The following is an 18,641-nucleotide window of genomic DNA, read 5'->3' as shown; positions in this document are numbered from 1 at the left end:
TTCTCCTGAAACTACTGGGCCAAATTGAACGAAACTTGGCATAAATCATCCTTAGGGTATCTAGTTTAAAAAAATTTATCCAAAGACTCTGCCCGCCAACCAAGATGGCCGCCATGGCTAAAAATAGAACATAGGGGTAAAATGTAGATTTTGGCTTATATCTCTGAAACCAAAGCATTTAGAGCAAATCTGACAAAAGGGTAAAATTGTTCATCAGGTTAAGATCTATCTGCCCTGAAATTTTCAGACAAATCAGACAACCCATTGATGGGTTACTGCCCCTGAATTGGTAATTTTAAGGAAATTTTGCAGTTTTTGGTTATCTTGAACATTATTATAGATAGAGATAAACTGTAAACAGCAATAATGTTCAGTAAAGTAAGATCTTCAAATAAGTTATGTGATCAGAATCGTCAATTGACCCCTTAAGGAGTTATTGCCCTTTAAAGTAAATTTTTCATAATTTTCGTTAATTTTTGTAATCTTTTACAAAATTCTTCTCCTCTGAAACTATTGGGCCAAATTAAACCAAACTTGGCCTCCGTCATTAGGGTATCTAGTTTAATAAAAAATATATCCAATGATTCCGCCTACCAACCAAGATGGCCACCATGGCTAAAAATAGAACATATGGGTAAAATGCAGTTTTTGGCTTATATCTCTTAAACTAAAGCATAAAGAGCAAATCTGACAGGGTAAAAATGTTCATCGGGTCAAAATCTAATTGCCCAGAAATTTTCAGACAAATCAGACAACCCCTTGATGGGTTGCTGCCCCTGAATTAGTAATTTTAAGGAAATTTTGCAGTTTTTGGTTATTATCTTGAATATTATAATAGATAGAGATAAACTGTAACAGCAAAAATTTCAGCAAAGTAAGATCTGCAAATAAGTCAACATAACCAAAATTGTCAATTGACCCCTTAAGGAGTTATGCCCTTTAAAGTCAATTTTTCACTATTTTTATAAATTTTTGTAATCTTTTACAAAAATCTTCTCCTCTTAATCTACTTGGCCAAATGGAATTAAACTTACTCAAATAATTATTAGAGTATCTCGATTGAAAAATGTATTTGATGACCCTGCCCTACAACCAACATGGTCACCATGGGTAAAAATAGAATATAGGTGTTTACTATAAGAGTCTATGAGGAAAATGTAAAAAAACAATTTCAAATGGTCACAACTTGAAAACTAATTTAAATAATGATAAGGGGTCTTCAGTAACTATTGTGACTACAATGGGATGACTTGATTTTTTTCCCCAGGGGGGATGCAATTTTTTTTCAGGGGTTGGGGGGTTGCTAATTATTCCTCCTTGATATGTTCCATTTTCAGATTTATTCAGTGTTACTTTTTCTAAAAACCATTATTATATCTTTTCTTTCAGCATACTTATATTGGGTGAATGCCCCCCAGACCAGACAGGTTAGTCGAGGTCAAGACCCTTGCCCAAATTTTTTTTAAGGGTGTTTAGAAAAACATTTTAAAGGCATTTCCAGCATTATTCAGGCCCTGGGTGAAATAAATTTTGGAGTGGAGGAAAGAAAATTTTGCATTTTTTGTTAATTATCTTGAATATCATTATAGATTGAGATATACTGTAATCAGCAAAAATATCAAGCAAAGAAAGATCTACAAATAAGTCAACATGACCAAAATTGGCAATTGACATCTTATTGGAGTTATTGTCCTTTAAAGTCATTTTCTGCAATTTATTGGTAATTTTTGTAAATTTTTTCAAAAATCTTCTACTTTTAATTTAACTACTGGACCAAATTAAACCAAATTGGCCTCAATCATTATTAGGGTATCTATTATGAATTTAACCGTATTTTACATGATTTCCAAAACCACAGTAGATACAGGTGAGCGACACAGGCTCCATTATTAATGTCGTATGATACTTCAAATTTAAAAAAAAAGTTGAATATGTTTTATATACCTGAATGCCTAAGGTTTACTATAAAACAAGTGTACATGGACTTTCTTGTAAAAGAAAATCAATTATCTTATCAAAATCTTCAGAAATATACTACTATTGAATTATTGTCTTCCCACACTCTAATTGGCTGATATTTTCGGTATGCAGTGACCTTTACTACAACATCTCTCGTTAGAATTTAGGTTATTGCACAGCACAAGTGAGAGAGAAAAACTTTGATGAAATAATGTAAACAAACATGCACTAGAAGGTAAATAGTAATAATTGATTCTTAAACAACAAATTAAATACACCAAATCATTTAACAACAAAAAGTTTAATTTTTTTTCTCCATGATTCTGTGTTGTTTGTTTATCAATGTCACGATTTAGTAAACTTCAGCAACAAACTTGAAAGTTAAATAGCTTGCGATCAACAATTACTGAATGAAATATAATTCGTCGATAATGTGTTGTAGATTCGTTGTAATTTGTGAAAAAATGTGCATAGAGGACTTAGTTTAGTAAATATACATGCATTGGTTCAATTATTTCCTTAACATTATAATAACAAGAAACTCGTTTCATATGACTTGAAGTAGAAGTTTAAAATGTTATTTAATGATTCTAGAACACTTTACGAGTGTTAAAATTACTTAAAAGAATTGATTGGAAAAGGTTGAGGACTGGAAAAGTTGAGTCAGTCCTCAACCTGAAATAGGAAAAGAACGTTAAAGGGAAACTTCGCAAAAAAATGAAAAATTGATATTATGTTCATTCTGTATAAAAAAACACAAATTCATAAATATTAAAGTTTTATTCTGCTATATAAGAGATCACCATCGATTTTAAATTTAGAGTATCAATTCTCTGCATGCGGCCATTTTGACATCTTCTCGGTTTCGAAACCACGATATATCTATAAACCACAAAGGACCAAAACTAGCAGTAACCTAACGTAGTCGTAATTGCGTGTCGATATCTTGTCAAGCGTACAGTTGTTTTATCCGACAAGAAAAGCATAAACAGTTTCCCGGGTCACAAACATGATTATAATAGACATGGTTGTTCAACCTTTCCTAACTACATGATACGGAAAATGTAATTATTTTTTTTTAATAACTAAAGTCTGTCGTTTTTAAACTGTTTTTTTTTTACCAAGGATTTGTATTTGTTACTATACAAATTCTTGTTTTTACTAAGTTTTGAAACAAGAAATTTATATGGGAATTAGTTAAAAAGTCAAAGTTCAAAGTCATAAATAAGTGTCCCGTGTATGATTGTTTTCGAAAATCTAATTTGTTCATACTTTTTTTATGTAATAAACCAAGGCTCCGTGTTGAAGACCGTACTTTTACCTATAATGGTTTACTTTTATAAATTGACAATTTGTGACTTGGATGGAGAGTTGTCTCATTAGCACTCATACAACATTTTCTTATATCTAATTATTTAAATAAATTCAGACCTTCCCTTATCTGATCATCAGCATGCATATGGCTAAAGGAATTATTCCCAGAGGTATTGTGAGGTGACACGTCCAGGTATTCATGCGATTTCCTGTCGGACTTAAAAACTCTTATTACACAATTACATAAAGCAAGTTCATGCATCCCTTCATTTCTGAGGGTATTGATCAGTGTACACGGCCGATAACTTCAAGTGTAACTTTCCATTTTGAAACTATCAGGTGTAATATACATCTTTGTCTTGCGTGTCCGAGAGTGATATACTAGTCATTACTAAACACATACGCTTGTTTATAAATAACATTTCTGGTGTAAAGAATGATATTTATGAAAATCTAAATAATTCCAAAAAAAGATTTGATAAAATTTTTCCTAGGGTAAATTGTGGAAAATGTAAGTATATACTCGTTGTCAATAATGATGGACATTTTGAAACATACAAATATTGATTTAACAAAAATGTACGCACTTGTCGGTCATTGGTTAATACGCCTAGATAGAAAGTTACGGATATAGATAGTCGCAATTAAAAATATATACATGTTTTTGAATATAACAGAGGAACATCCAGAACCAATTTGATTTAAATACAGGTTGATTTCTCACTTGCTTTGGTTCATCGAAGTTATGGACATAGTAAAATCACAGATTTATATTTCATTTAGATTGTTCTCGAACAGTTAAAGAAATTCGTCATCACCACAATTGTTGGATATAATGTATAATGATGTGAACATGGTTCTAAAAGTACATTATGCTAACTTTCCTATTCCGACATGCATGTAATATATATGCCACTGGACGTACACTAATGATCCCCAAAAAATCTATTTGAAGAAATAAAGAAACTTCACTCCGGATAGACTGATAGTATTTGTATTAACGTCTGATTAGCTAGATGGTTGATTAATTTATTTAGTTGGCTTGTGGGGGAATAAACTATTCACAATATTGCACTTATGCATAAAATATTAAATGAGAGTAATATAAGAGAAAATATAAATACGAAAAGTCGCATATCTGGTAAAAAAAAGTCTCACTGGTAACTATAGAATTTCACGTTCAATTGTCATTCTTAATCAAAATAACGGACAGTCATTAAAATGCATGTACACTTTGATAAAAAGGGGTGCCGCAGTTGCATATAATTCATCATACATCTATTTCAAGTATATACTTTCCTGTCATTTATATAAGTTAACGCAGAGATGTGTAACTATACATCTCCAGTTAACGACAATCAACCATATAAATATTTGAATCTGATGTGACTTACCGTTCATCTCTTTCTTTTTTTTTTCTTCTTTTTTTTTTTTTGATTTGGGTAGGTACACAAACATTGTAATGTTAAATATACTGTTCCCAGGTTGGGAGGGGGCTGTGGTTGGAGGTAAAGCCGGTATATTGAAAGTTGCAAAATAAGAACGTTGTATTTATGAATTTACATGAAGAATTCTGATCTTGGACAAAGGTTTCTTTTTTTTTAGTTCAGTGATTTAAATTGAGAGAAAAAAATCTAGTCAGAATTTAAATCGTACCGGCAATTTCCACCTAAGACTCCTCTAAAATCATGAATGGTCACGCTTCACAATCATCCGAATTTTCTTTGCATTGGTACATTCGGTATCGGTAGCGATTTACCTTGACATTTCCGGGTATAACAGAGCTACTTGTATATTACCTGTATGTGCTTAGGTGACGTTCCATGAGGTCTTACGTATAAAGGTTCACATTTATAATGGTTTCTGATATAACAAGGTTTTATGACATTCACACCTCTGCATGTTCTGTACACCATATTATTATCTTATCAGACCAAACGTGTGGATGTGAATATTTTCCAGGAAAAATATTGAGTATCACAAAGTATCAAATTAATTTCGGGATTTTTTTCTTTCTTGGTATCAAATCACAGAAATTTAAAGAATATACTGCTTGTCCGCTTGAGGTGTATTCTTGTCAGTTAAGACTGAAATATATGTCTCTGGTATAGAGTGGGTTTATGAATGAATGATAAGTCTTGCAAAGGTACAAGATATAAAGCACATTGAAAATTGATTTCGCCGGTCTGTCTCCATTCAAAAAAGGAAAGTTGACGTAAGATTGAATCTGTTATTTTTTTTAAACATCGTTGGTCAAATAGCTAAAGTATGTACACGTTGTGAGATTTTAAATATTTTAATAAGGGCATTCCTGATTAGGTAAATTTAGATCGCTGTGGACGGACCAAGCTATATTAACATGATCATGTAACCGCGAAATTTTTTTCTAAACATTGAAATATTCAAGGTTAATACCCATGATAATTTGAAAAAGTAAGTACAGTGTTTGGTTTATACGCTCGTTTTCGTGGGCCATTTTTATTTATAAAATTATTTAATTAAAAGTAATTCAGAATTTCGATGTTACAACAAAATACTCACCTATCTATTTTAAAATTAAGCTTACGAAAAATATAAAAGATATATATAACGGCGATTCAGGTATTTTGCCACCATATTCCTCCCCAAATAATTAATGTTTTTATCATTCATACGAAATGTTGTTCACACCTGTAACGGTGAACCGTGTTGGCTAAAATTCACTGAGTGAAGATCAAAAGAATAGAATTACAGAATGCTAATCTTTTAATTACCTTGAATTTAACCACGCATTCAACAGGTAGTCACTAAGTGTCACAGTACAATACACATTGTATTTACACTGTACTAGTGGGAAATGTTTGCTAGACTGAAGTAAGAGACTTCAGGTGAGAATACAAACATGCATTTGTAAAACAATATCAGTTATATATGTTTGTTCAAAATATCCATCGGAAAAAAAAATCATAAAAATATATTCTATTGTATGATTTACTTTTATTACTATAATCATATCAGAAATCCTTTAAATATAAATCGTACATTTTAATTTTGAAAGTTGCACGGCTGATCACTTTACTTTCTTAATTATTAGTTGGTTAATAGCTACGCCAAAAGTCGTCGATGCGCTTTAAATCGCGTTATTAGATGATTAACGAACAAGACTTACAATGAGATTTATTCACTCCCGGCATGCAAAAAGACTTAAACTACGTCACATAAGTCAGGAAGTTCGAACAAATTAAATTATTAATTCCCAATTTTCTTCTTTATTAGTGTTCATATCCAGATAAAACTTGGCGAATATGTTTTTTATGGTATTATGAACATATTAAGATGAATAGTAAAAAATTGCGAATTTTCCCTTTAATAGTAACCATGAAGTGGAATTCAAATCTTCAGGGATTGTAAGTATGCTTTATATTACTACCTTGCCGTTTGATGACTTGACTGTGGTTCCTTTACAGCAGTTTGATAAAATTTCTGACCAGTTGAACAGTTCGATTTGAGAAACAAACTGCAATTGAGTCAGAGTTTTGAATACAATGCAATAGATGTGGAGAAATACTTACAATCAAGTCACTATAAATCGGATGTCAAATTCAGCTTTCTTTGAGTAATTGTTTTCTTTTGTTGTAGGCTTACTCTATGTGTTCCTCACAAGAAGAAGGAGTAAAAGTCTTAGATAATATTGTGGTAAATATTTCTTAATGACATGAATGTATTGTATATGAATAAAAGGATATGTTGTGTGTATGTCGATGACAGCAACCCAATGAGAGCAAAAACCTGTAAATAAAAGACATCTAAAGGGCAACATGCAGTCTTGAACAATATACAATAGGTATCTTTGTGATTTGTCAAGCTATAAATTGTCCCAAGGTTGTAAAAGTTTTAAATAAATATTATGAATAAATTAATATGAAACTATCAAAGATCTGCCATCAACACCTGATTCATTTATGAAATGAATGCTTCTTTTTGTAATTTTATTGGGTAGAAAAAGTGTTGACTGAAGCACATTTTATATGAAGCGCAAAAGCGCTTCATTCTAAAAATGTGTGCACGATCAACACTTTACACCCCAAAAAAATTACAAAAAGAAGCATTCATTTCTTATAATTACACTTTTATGCTAATAAGCTAGACCATGAAATTTTTCTTTTATTTACCTGTGCACTTTTTTGTAGAAGCATGTGTCATCACGAATGTAACATTTCATTTTGAAGGTTAATTTTTGAATGACGCGCAATTGTTAGCCAATCAAACTAACTGATTCTCGTGAAACATACATGTAATGTAATTATAACATTATATTGCGTAACGAATAGAAGTACACAGTAAACAGTGAAACTAATTGAGGGAAATTCTCTTTATTTAAAGCTATTTATCTCTATTCAGATATCAGAGCATATGAAAAACAGCTACTGCATGACTTGTAAAAAAATAACCCCTTGTTATGATGTGGTTTTGAAATATATTGTTCCCCATGTCTGTTATTTTGTCCTTCACAGAAATAGGGTCACAGTCATTGTTAAACTTTTGCTAACTTCCAAACTTGCACAGACCCTGCCACAGAAGGTGATGTTGTATACCTTTTAATTTTTTGTCAGATTTCTGTAGGCACATGTCTCTAATCAGCTACTCTTCCTAGCCTGCTTGGTGGAAACCAACTTGTCTTTGCGAATTCCAATAACCAAATATGAGTTTTCATTTGTTGCTTGGAAATGTGCTATTCAATGATTCAGAATATCTAACAGATTAAATAAGGATGAGTCATAACTGAATGAATGTTAACACTTTCATGGTTTTAAAAAGGATACATGTTCATATACTATCAACATAAAATAGACCACAGAAAATGAATCAGCATCGTGTGACCTTCATAGTGAAGTAATTCAAAGGAAGGTTTATATTTAAGGTACTTACTTGTTTGTCCAAATTATTTAAGGTTGATAAACACTATTAAATTGAGCATCAAACCTAGCATATATGGAGGCTGTTAACTATGATATTTTGCTTAGCTTACACTCCGTTAACATTTAGATTCAGTCTATTTAGGTTTTTTTTGCAGTTAAATTTACAAGATTATATTCTAATATTCAAGTTTTTCAGACATCAATAACTTTGTCAAACCTTCAGGGAATTTTATGAAGCCTTTATATGATTAAGAGATAATGTCCAAATCCAAAGTTTGAAAACATATTTTTTATTTTTCCATACTTGACTGATATGTGGACCCTTTTTTTATGCTCCACCTAGGGGCATTATGTTTTTGGGTCTGTGCGTTCATTCGTCCGTCTGTCTGTCCCGCTTCAGGTTAAAGTTTTTTGTCAAGGTAGTTTTTGATGAAGTTGAAGTCCAATCAACTTGAAAATTAGTACACATGTTCCTTATGATATGATCTTTCTAATTTTAATGCCAAATTAGAGTTTTGACCCCAATTTCACTTTCACTGAACATAGAAAATGATAGTGTGAGTGGGCAGGTTTAAGTTTTGGGTCAAGGTAGTTTTTGATGAAGTTGAAGTCCAATCAACTTGAAACTTAGTACACATGTTCCCTATGATATGATCTTTCCAATTTTAATGCAAAAATTAGAGTTTTGACCACAATTTCACAGTCCACAGAACATAGAAAATGATTGTGCGAGTGGGGCATCCGTGTACTATGGACACATACTTGTTCTAAGTAATTAACATTCACATAAAGTCCACTACTTTAAACCTTCATGGAATGTTCTGAAACTTGGAAATTAGCTTCTTCAAGATCAAGAAATAACATATGAAGAAAAATGTCTGTCTGGCAGGGTTCTCATGGTTCATTGGTAAATATTAAGTTTTCCCTTTTTGTGTTTGACATGAGGCTTATTTTGGAGTAACTCATAAACCAAAAGTCATAGAAATCTAGAGGAATTTGATATGAGGTCCTTAGTCAAAAAGCAGAACAATTAGGTCAAGGTCATCTTCTAAATTGGTATAGCAACTCCTCAGAAACCCTTAAAGTTATCGACAAAGTTTTTGGCAAATTGTAATTTGCAACATAATGCTACACCAATGCATTTGGTTTGCAGTGCTCTGGGAACTTTTCAAGAAGTTTTTTCCCCTTTAATTTCCAAAATAAGCTGTTTTGTAGGATAAATTCTAACAATATAGAAATAAGAAAATGTGATATGATTGCCAATACGATAACTCTCCACTAGAGACCAAATGATGTAGATGTTAGCAACTAAAGGTCACCTTCAGCAATGAGCAAAACCCATACCACATAGCAAGCTATAGAAGGCCCTAAAATGACAAATGTAAAACAATTCAGAAAAAAACTAGCGTCACGATTTATGTATAAAAAAATAAACGAAAAACAAATATAATATACCGCAACAAACAACAACAACCGACATACAGGCTCCCGACTTGGGATAGGCACATACAGACTGTGGCAGGGTTAAACATATTTCTGGGTGCCAAACCCTTCCCCTACCTTGCGAAGTGGTGTAAAAGCACAGTATAAGAACATACTATAAAAATTAGTTGAAAAGGGCTTAACTCAGATCAATACAAAGCAAATATATTATGTACTGTCCTTTGATATGAGAATTTTGACCTTGAAATTGTGGTCAAGGTCAAAGTTTAATTTGACGTTTTATGTTTTGACCTTGCTATAACTTCATACTATTACATGTTAAAGCCATTAATTGTTTTTTGCATTAGGCTGGACAGCATATGACCTTGAAAAATGTCAACTGGAAGTGACCTTGTGTAAACTGAAAGTATTTTTTTTGTTTGCCTGTGACAAAAGTCGCAGTATGCGAGACAGGTATTACAATTCGGAGGCTGCAGCGATGGTGTAAACTATTTGTTCAAGGCTTTATATTTCAGAAGGCCTGGATGCTTCATACCTTGTGTGCAGATACCTTATGTTACCAAGATTCCATTTGTCATATGTCCATTGTCCTTGACCTCATTTTCATGGTTCAGTGACTGCTTGAAAGAAAATTTTTTTTTTTGTAATATTCAGTTATCATGAGTAATAGGATAACTATATTTGGTATATATATAGGTTCCTTGCAATGTCTACTCTACATGTCTTGTCAGACAGGGTTCACCTGACCTCGACCTCATTCCATGGATCAGTGATCAAGGTAAAAGTTAAGTGGTCAAGTCCATATCTTAGATACTATAAGCAATAGGTCAACTATATTTGGTTTATGGAGTGATGGTAAGGTGTTCATGTCAGACTGGCAGATTTCATCTGACCTTGACCTCATTTTCATGGTTCATTGGACAATATAAAAATAAGGAGATATGGTATGATTGCCAATGAGACAACTATCCACTAAAGTTCAGATAAAGTAGATGTAAGCAATTATAGGCAAACATACGGTCTTCAACAATGAGAAAATCCCATACTGTATAGTTGGAATATTTAGTTTTTGTGGTTTGGTCTATTTCTCAGATACTATAAGCAATAGGGCCACTATATTTGATGTATGGAATAATTGTAAGATGTACATGTCTGTCTGGCAGGTTTCATCTGACCTTGACCTCATTTTCATGGTTTATTGGACAATGTTAAGTTTTTGTTGTTTTGTTTATTTCTCAGATATTATAAGCAATAGGTCAATAATGTTTAGTGCATGGAACACTTATAAGGTGTACATGTCTGTCTTGGCTAAGTTCAAATGACCTTGACCTCATTTTCATGGTTCATTGGTCAATGATAAGTTTTTCGTAATTTTGTCAGTTTATCAGATACTATATATATATATAAGCAAAAGGAAAGCTACATTTGGTGTATGGAATGTTTGTAAGGTGTACATGTCTGTCTTGGTTAGGTTCAAATGACCTTGACCTCATTTTCATGGTTCATTGGTCAATGATAAGTTTTCGTAATTTTGTCAGTTTATCAGATACTATATATATATATATATATATATATATATAAGCAAAAGGTCAACTATATTTGGTGTATGGAATGATTGTAAGGTGTACATGTCTGTCTGGCAGGGTTCATATGACCTTGACCTCATTTTTATGGTTCATTGGTGAATTTTAAGATTTGTAGTTTCATCTGTTTTTCTGCGATAGGACCACTATATTTGGTGTATAGAATTATTGTAAGGTGTACATGTCTGTCTTGCATCCTTCATCTGACCGTGACCTCATTTTCATAAAATATGAAATAATGTTAAGTTTATATGATACTTGTAGTAAAACCTTCATATTACAGACTTTCAACATGAATTCAGTGATAAGTAAAACAGGTGAAACATTTCAGAGTGTGCACTCTTGTTTGCACTTATTTCTTGTTAAAGTACCTAGAAACCATACATTTTCAGAATCAGTGTGAATCAACATTTCGTGTGAACAGGAAGTCAAATTGGGAAACCAGAAGTAGCTAATTAAATCCCTTATTTTATGCAAAAGTATATAGAAACCATATATTTTTTTAATGAGAGTAATGAAAACTATCATATGACACCAGAAGTAGCCAATTATCTCCCTTATTTCAACCAAAGATATATTTTGGAATCCTAGTAATGAAAGGTATTACATATTGGAAGTAGCATATCGTACACCAGAAGTAGCCTTTATCTCGGTTATTTTAAATGGAAATACATATAAACCATACTTTTTGAGGAATCAGTGAAAAGTAAGCTATCAGAAGAAACTTGAAATAGCTGATCATGTGCCTTATTTCAAAGAAAAGTAATGCAAACTTTATATTTTTGGAATCTTGTAAGATGAGTATCTTCTGACACCATTTTTGTTTATGAAGGTTAAATTGCATATCTGTATAAAAATGGTTTTTAATTTTATTATATATTAAAATCCTTTTAATTACTCTAAATATCAGCACAACAATGTGAAATCTGCAATTTGCAGAAGCAAATTTTTTGTTCTTCCCTCTTTGGGATTCGAACTCATGCTATTGGAATATCGTGACAAAAATCCTTTGTATATATATTATGGGAAAAGAAACAAAAATTTTGATCATATAAATTATTTAACATGTCTGATAAATGTTTAAAAATTTGATTTAAAATTTTGTTTGATAGGTGAGGAGAGGAGCAGGTGTTCTTGAAACCACTAGGCGTATTGGAAAGGAGATGTCTAGAAGATTTTATTTGTTTTTCACCAATACTGATCCAAGCTGTACCATCAAATAACAATCATAACATATACTTAATTTTTAAGTGCCAAATAAATATGTAAAAAGCTCATTTGGGCTAAATGCATGATATATAATGCCAGATGGTATGTAGTCTACGAAGGTCAATCCCAGCCCCCTTCTTACACATGAATTACCATCCCAAATGTACAACTGTTTTTTGTCTAGCCTGCTACGAAAGTGTTGGCAAGACATAGATGTTGCTTTTCCTGCATCATTGTTGGCGGCGACAACAATTGTAAAGTTTTCTGCTTAAATCAGTTTTTTAGCTCGTCCGTTAACTTTTACAAAAATCTTCTCTGAAAAGACTGGGCCAAATTCAAAAAAACTTGGCCACAATCATCATTGGGGCATGTTTTTTTTCAAATGTGTCCTATGACCCTGCTTGCCAACTAAGATGGTGAACATTGCTAAGAAAAAAACATTGAGGTAAAAAGCAAGTTTGGTCTTTTATTTTGAAAACTATAATATATAGATAGACAATTTAAACAGAAAAAATTATCAGCAAGACAAGATCTACAAATAATTCAACAGTGCTGAAATTGTCAGTCTTCTCATTATTTGAGTTCTTGCTCTTTAGTGATGATTTTTACCAATTTTAAGTGTTTTTGTGTATTATCTTGTAAACTTAACAGATTGAGAGAAACTTCGAATAACAAAATTGATCAGCAAGACAAGATCACACGTAAATCAACATGGCTGATGTAGTCAGACCACATCTTAATAGAGTTACTCTCTTTTGTGTTTAATTTTTGGCAAAAACTAATGAAGATAGAAACTTTAAAAAGAAAAATTATCAGCAAAATCAACAAAATGAGATTTTTGTCATGAATTCTATTCTAGTCATTAAGGTTGGAGAGTGTCCATTGTTGAAGATGCATATTGACCTAGGTGAGCAAAACAAGAGCATGTAGTTTAATAACTGTTAAATCATAAAATTTCAGAAGGCAAAATTGTTTTCCTTGCAATGGGAGAGTTGTTAGTAAACTGTTGGACAACTTATGTTACACAATATGACATTTATAAGTTCAAACAGGCAGAAACGAAGTGCAAATTTTAAATCTGAAGGCAATCCTGATATATTGCGTGAGTGTTCTACTATTTCTGTACATATTATGTACACGAACTTGGTCCTGTGAAATACCTTTTTTTTTGTTAAAACAGCTTAAATAAACCTGTGAATACCTCTTATATAAGTGCATTTTGTGGAATACATTTAGTTTACTAAAACAGCTTTTAATCAAAGTGCTTGTGAGTACAGAAAGGTAAAGATTGCATTTTGCAATTTTGTAAATTTAAAATAAAACACTGAATTGTAATTAGGTAAATTATAAATTTGAGTTGGAGTTATTCTCTCTTTGTTCATGATTGTACATTTATAGTTGAGTCTATTTTTATAACAGATTCATACACCATGAATTACTTATGTAATTTTTAGGGACATCAACTCGGTGAACAATTACTAATCAAGTACTCGTTGGTTTTATCAAGCAATTCTTGAGTACTCCCTAGGGAATATATCTACAACACAGAAACACAAAAATATGTACTTTATATTCTATGGTTTGTTGTTCACTTGTTTGTTGACAAAAAACCGTCTACATAAGGACAAGGAACTACACACCATAATTAATAGCTCATTACCTACAAGTACTAATTCAGTAAAGACAATAATCTAATCAATATAATTTGATGAACACCTATTTAAAAATTATAACATGGAAAAACCATATCAAACAATAGTACATTGTATTTGGTAATCTTAAGAAAACACATTAAATGTTTACAAAGGCGTAAGGATTAGAAGTTTAACTGTTTACTGAGGGTCACCAGAGGGTGCAACTATTTTATTTTATTTGGAAATATTTTCTTTTCAACTTTTATTGGGGACAGTCTGATTTGCTAACTTTGTAAATTACATTCAAGCTTGCAGACGAACATATTTGCTCTGACGGTACCAATGTGACGGAATGGCTAAGACATATTTAGTTTAAAGTACTACCATGTGATACTCGAATACTTGAGTACTCATTGACATCCCTAGTTATTCTCAATAAAGAAAATTTTTCTTGACAAGTTTGGCTGTACCTGTAGAAAACTTATTTCAAACGGAATAGCACATCCTAAATTTTATGGTGATGTTGTAAACCGAGCCCGGAAATTTAGATACGATCCAGGTAAACTTATCAATCCTTTAGATAAACTTATTCTAAAAGGTTACCTATTCAACACAGTAATTAAATCTTTGAATATTGTTTTATTGGTATAAATTTATTTTGTTTATCAGTAAATTAAAACCATACTTAATATTCCATAAATGTACTTTCATGATACTACAATCTGTCAATACCTATTGTTTGGCATTGCACAAGGTCATGTTTTTCTCTTGACTGTTAATGACATCTTTACCCTAAATCCATTGGATTTTGGATCTGTACTGATTGATATTTTTTCATTAGTTATTGGCTTTCAACTAGCTGTCAGTAACTGTGAGTACGCTCAGATCTGTAAGTAGTGTCTTTTTGTTTTTGGGATGTATAAGTACCCATCCACGTCTACTCTGTGTTTTTGTTAGATATTTTTATATTTGTATCCATCTGATGAGTTAATTGTTTCATATTTTTCATGTTGGGCCTTTTATAGCCGACCATACGGTAAAGGTTTTTATACGCCCGTCAATTATGATGGTCAAACAATCTGTATACTTTTTGGTGAAAATAAGATTACAACTTTTTCAGTTACGGGACTTTGTAACTAAAACAGGGGTGTGGTTTTTTTTCACATGTCGCGCCGTATCTCAAAAATAATTTATGATTATTGCTTAAAACTTTACACACTTCTTAGTTATATTAATCTTAAGATCTGTATACTTTTTGGTGATGATTCAAAATTTAATTTTAGAGATATTGAGTATTTTGTTAAAAAAGCGGGAGGGGTTTTTCACATGTCGCACCATATCTCAAAAACAGTTTATGATTATTGCTTAAAACTTTACACACTTCTTAGTTATATTAATCTTAAGATCTGTATACTTTTTGGTGATGATTCAAAATTTTATTTTTGAGTTATTGAGTATTTTGTAAAAAAAGGGGGAGGGGTTTTTCACATGTCACGCCGTATCTCAAAAACGATTTATGATTATTGCTTAAAATATTACACACTTCTTAGGTATATTAATCTAAAGATCTGTATACTTTTTGGTTTTGATTCAAAATTTTATTTTAGAGATATTGAGTTTTTTGTAAAAAATAAAGGGGCTTTTCGCATGTCAGTTGCCTATAAGTGCTTACATTTATTTCATTTGAACTTTGGTGGATAGTTGTCTCATTGGCAATCATACCACATCTCCTTATTTTTATGCCCCACCTAGGGTCATTATGTTTTGCGGTCTGTGCGTCCGTTCGTTCGTCCATTCGTCCTTCTGTCCTGCTTCAGGTTAAAAGTTTTTGGTCAAGGTAGTTTTTGAAGAAGTGGAAGTCCAATCAACTTACAACTTAGTACACATGTTCCCTATGAAATGATCTTCCTAATTTTAATGCCAAAATAGAAAATGATAGTGTGAGTGGGGCATCCATGTACTATGGACACATTTTTGTTATATGGTAATTCAAATACAAGTCATATTGTAACTTGAATATCTAAATATAACATATCATTAATAAACTGCAAGGCATTTACTGGATAGGATCTAATGAATGATCACTTCACTGCACTTTTTTATTTCAACTATCAAAGGTAGTGATAAACCTTGGAAGATTTAGATATCAAGTCAGTACCATAGTGTTCTAATTGCATTTCATGCAATCTTTACCCAAAAATAGTTACATATTTGACAATTTTTACTGACCTATCTACTAAGTTAAAAAATTTGCTGCCCCAATTTGATGCTGATCCTAGTCCCCATATGTTGCATTGGACAGTTTATATACCCTGACTTTTAACTAAGAATAAGAGGGGATTTGGGGACTATGTTAATGAGACGCCAACAAAACAAGCTTCTCTTCTGAAACTTCTGAAAGTTCTGGGCCAATTGTAACCAAACTGCCAAAATCATCACTGGGCTATCTAGTTTATAAAATGTGTTTGATGGTCCTGTCTGCCAACCAACATGACAAACATTACTAAAAAAAAGAACACAAGTGTAAAATGCTAAAATTTTCAGGATGTTGAGATCTACTTACTGTCCATTTTCATCAGTACTTTAAGACGATGTCTTATGTCAATTGATTCCTTATAGGATTTAGGGAGCTACCATTTGATTTTTATGGGGGCTAGGATGAAAAATTTTGTCCTGCATTTATTTTTAGTTGTAATCTCTGTCCTGCCTTTTTATTTTTCACTCTATTCGGTCCTGCCTTTTTTTATTAGTTTATCCTGACTTGTATTACATAAATCATAAATTGTCATCCTGCCTTTTTTTTTTTGCCAAGTTGCTCATCATGATTTTTTTTTTACTCAAAACTCCTGTCCCTCCCTTTTTATCATCCTAGCCCCCCCCCCCCCATAAAAATGAAATGGTAGCTCCCTAATTGCCTTTGAAAGAAGATTTTTCTCAATTTCAATTTTTGTTGTTATTTGGATGGCAAAAATTTTCAGCATAGACAGACCAACAAATAAGTCAACATGATCACACTCTTAAACCCTTGTAGGAGTTATTACCAATTTGTTTATTTTTTAGCAGAAACTATGATAGATAGAAACTTCAAACAGCAAAAATGTTCAGCAAAATAAGACCTAAAAATAGGTCAACCGAAATTGTCAATTGATCCCTTACAGGAGTTATTACTCTTGAAAGACAATTTTTTTATGGCCCTAACGACTTAGGTCCGGGCCATATAGTGTTGCCTTTATCCGTTGTTCCGTCATTCTGCAACAAACGGTTATACCTTGTTTTTTTTTTTAAACGCCTCCACATATTGAGCTGATTTTTAGTATGCGAGTTTACTATTATGAGTTACAGAATGAGTTAATGTTTGGTTGATTTTTGCCAAAATTACGGGCTTTGGACTTTTTCGTGAAAATAACAGTTATACAGACATTTTTTTCTAAATGCCTTCACATATTGAGCTGATTTTTAGTATCATGTCTACTATGATGAATTACAGATCAAATTTATGTTTGGTTCAGCTCCACTGATTTTTGCTGAAATTGCGGGCTATGGAGTTTGAAAATTTCCACTCCTAAGAATGGCTTTAAGCTTTTTTTGGTCCATTGTCTAGTTTTCATTTTTGCAGTAATTATGATAGATAGCGAGAAACTCCAAACAGCAAAAATATTCAAAAAAACTACAGGATCTAGGTTTTTCTCAATTGCTTACATCTGAACTCTGGTGGATAGTTGTCTCATTGGCAATTATACCACATCTCCATATTTTTATATACCTACCAATAAGTCAAATGACTGAAAATGTCAATTGATTCATTACTGGACTTATTACCCCTGAAAGACTAATTTGAACATTTTTTTTAGTTTTTTGCAGAAACTATGATAGATTGAGAGAAACTTTAAATGGCATGTTTAAACATAAACAGCATAATAATCATTGATGCAAAATCTACACAAGAAATTCCAAGTGAGTGATTCTCTAAAGAGCCTCTTGTAAGGATTCGCGTGATCTATTGTAGTTAATAGTCAAGATAGAAGGCAAAAAGGGAAAAAAATTGTAAAATTTGACATTTAAGGGAAATAACTCCAATAAGAAGACACTTTTGATGTAACTAAACAGAAGTTAGATTTCAACATTTTTGCCCCTATCTGATTTTTGTCGAGCCTGCGACTTCTGCAGAAAGCTCGACATAGGGATAATGATCCAGCAGCGGCATTAACAAACTTCTTAAAAGCTTAATATTTCAGAAGGTAGAAGACCTGGATCCTTCATACTTTGTATATAAATACCTTATGTTATGAAGTTTCCGTCTGTCAAATGTCCATTGTCCTTGACCTCATTTTCATGGTTCAGTGACTACTTGAAAAAAAAGTTAGGATTTTTAGTATTCTTGATTTCTTTCTTATTATGAGTAATAGGATAACTATATTTGGTATGTGCGTACCTTGCAAGGTCATCATGCCTGTCAGACAGTTTTCACTTGACCTCGACCTCATTTTATGGATCAGTGAACAAGGTTAAGTTTTCGTGGTCATGTCCATATCTCATATACTGTAAGCAATAGGTCTACAATATTTGGTGTATGGAATGATTGTAAGGTGTACATGTCCAAC

The 18,641-nt window shown here is 32.1% G+C and overlaps 1 protein-coding gene across 2 annotated transcripts in view; it reads left to right on the top strand.

Moving 5' to 3' along the window:
* The window catches only part of LOC127709708 (crossover junction endonuclease EME1-like), a 71,903-nt gene extending 59,429 nt beyond the window's left edge, over nucleotides 1-12,474 (top strand). For both annotated transcript variants that reach the window (XM_052215369.1, XM_052215368.1), the window contains exons 10-11: nucleotides 6,892-6,948; nucleotides 12,310-12,474. In XM_052215369.1, the coding sequence (XP_052071329.1) occupies nucleotides 6,892-6,948; nucleotides 12,310-12,420 (168 nt within the window). In that variant the 3' untranslated portion in view covers nucleotides 12,421-12,474. The remainder of the gene's footprint in view (nucleotides 1-6,891; nucleotides 6,949-12,309) is intronic.
* Nucleotides 12,475-18,641: the final 6,167 nt, after the last annotated feature.

Source organism: Mytilus californianus, unplaced genomic scaffold, assembly GCF_021869535.1.
Source record: "Mytilus californianus isolate M0D057914Y unplaced genomic scaffold, xbMytCali1.0.p SCAF_7, whole genome shotgun sequence".
Lineage (NCBI taxonomy): Eukaryota > Metazoa > Mollusca > Bivalvia > Mytilida > Mytilidae > Mytilus > Mytilus californianus.
Note: the sequence above shows the minus strand (reverse complement) of the source record. Positions and strands in the feature narration are given on the sequence as shown.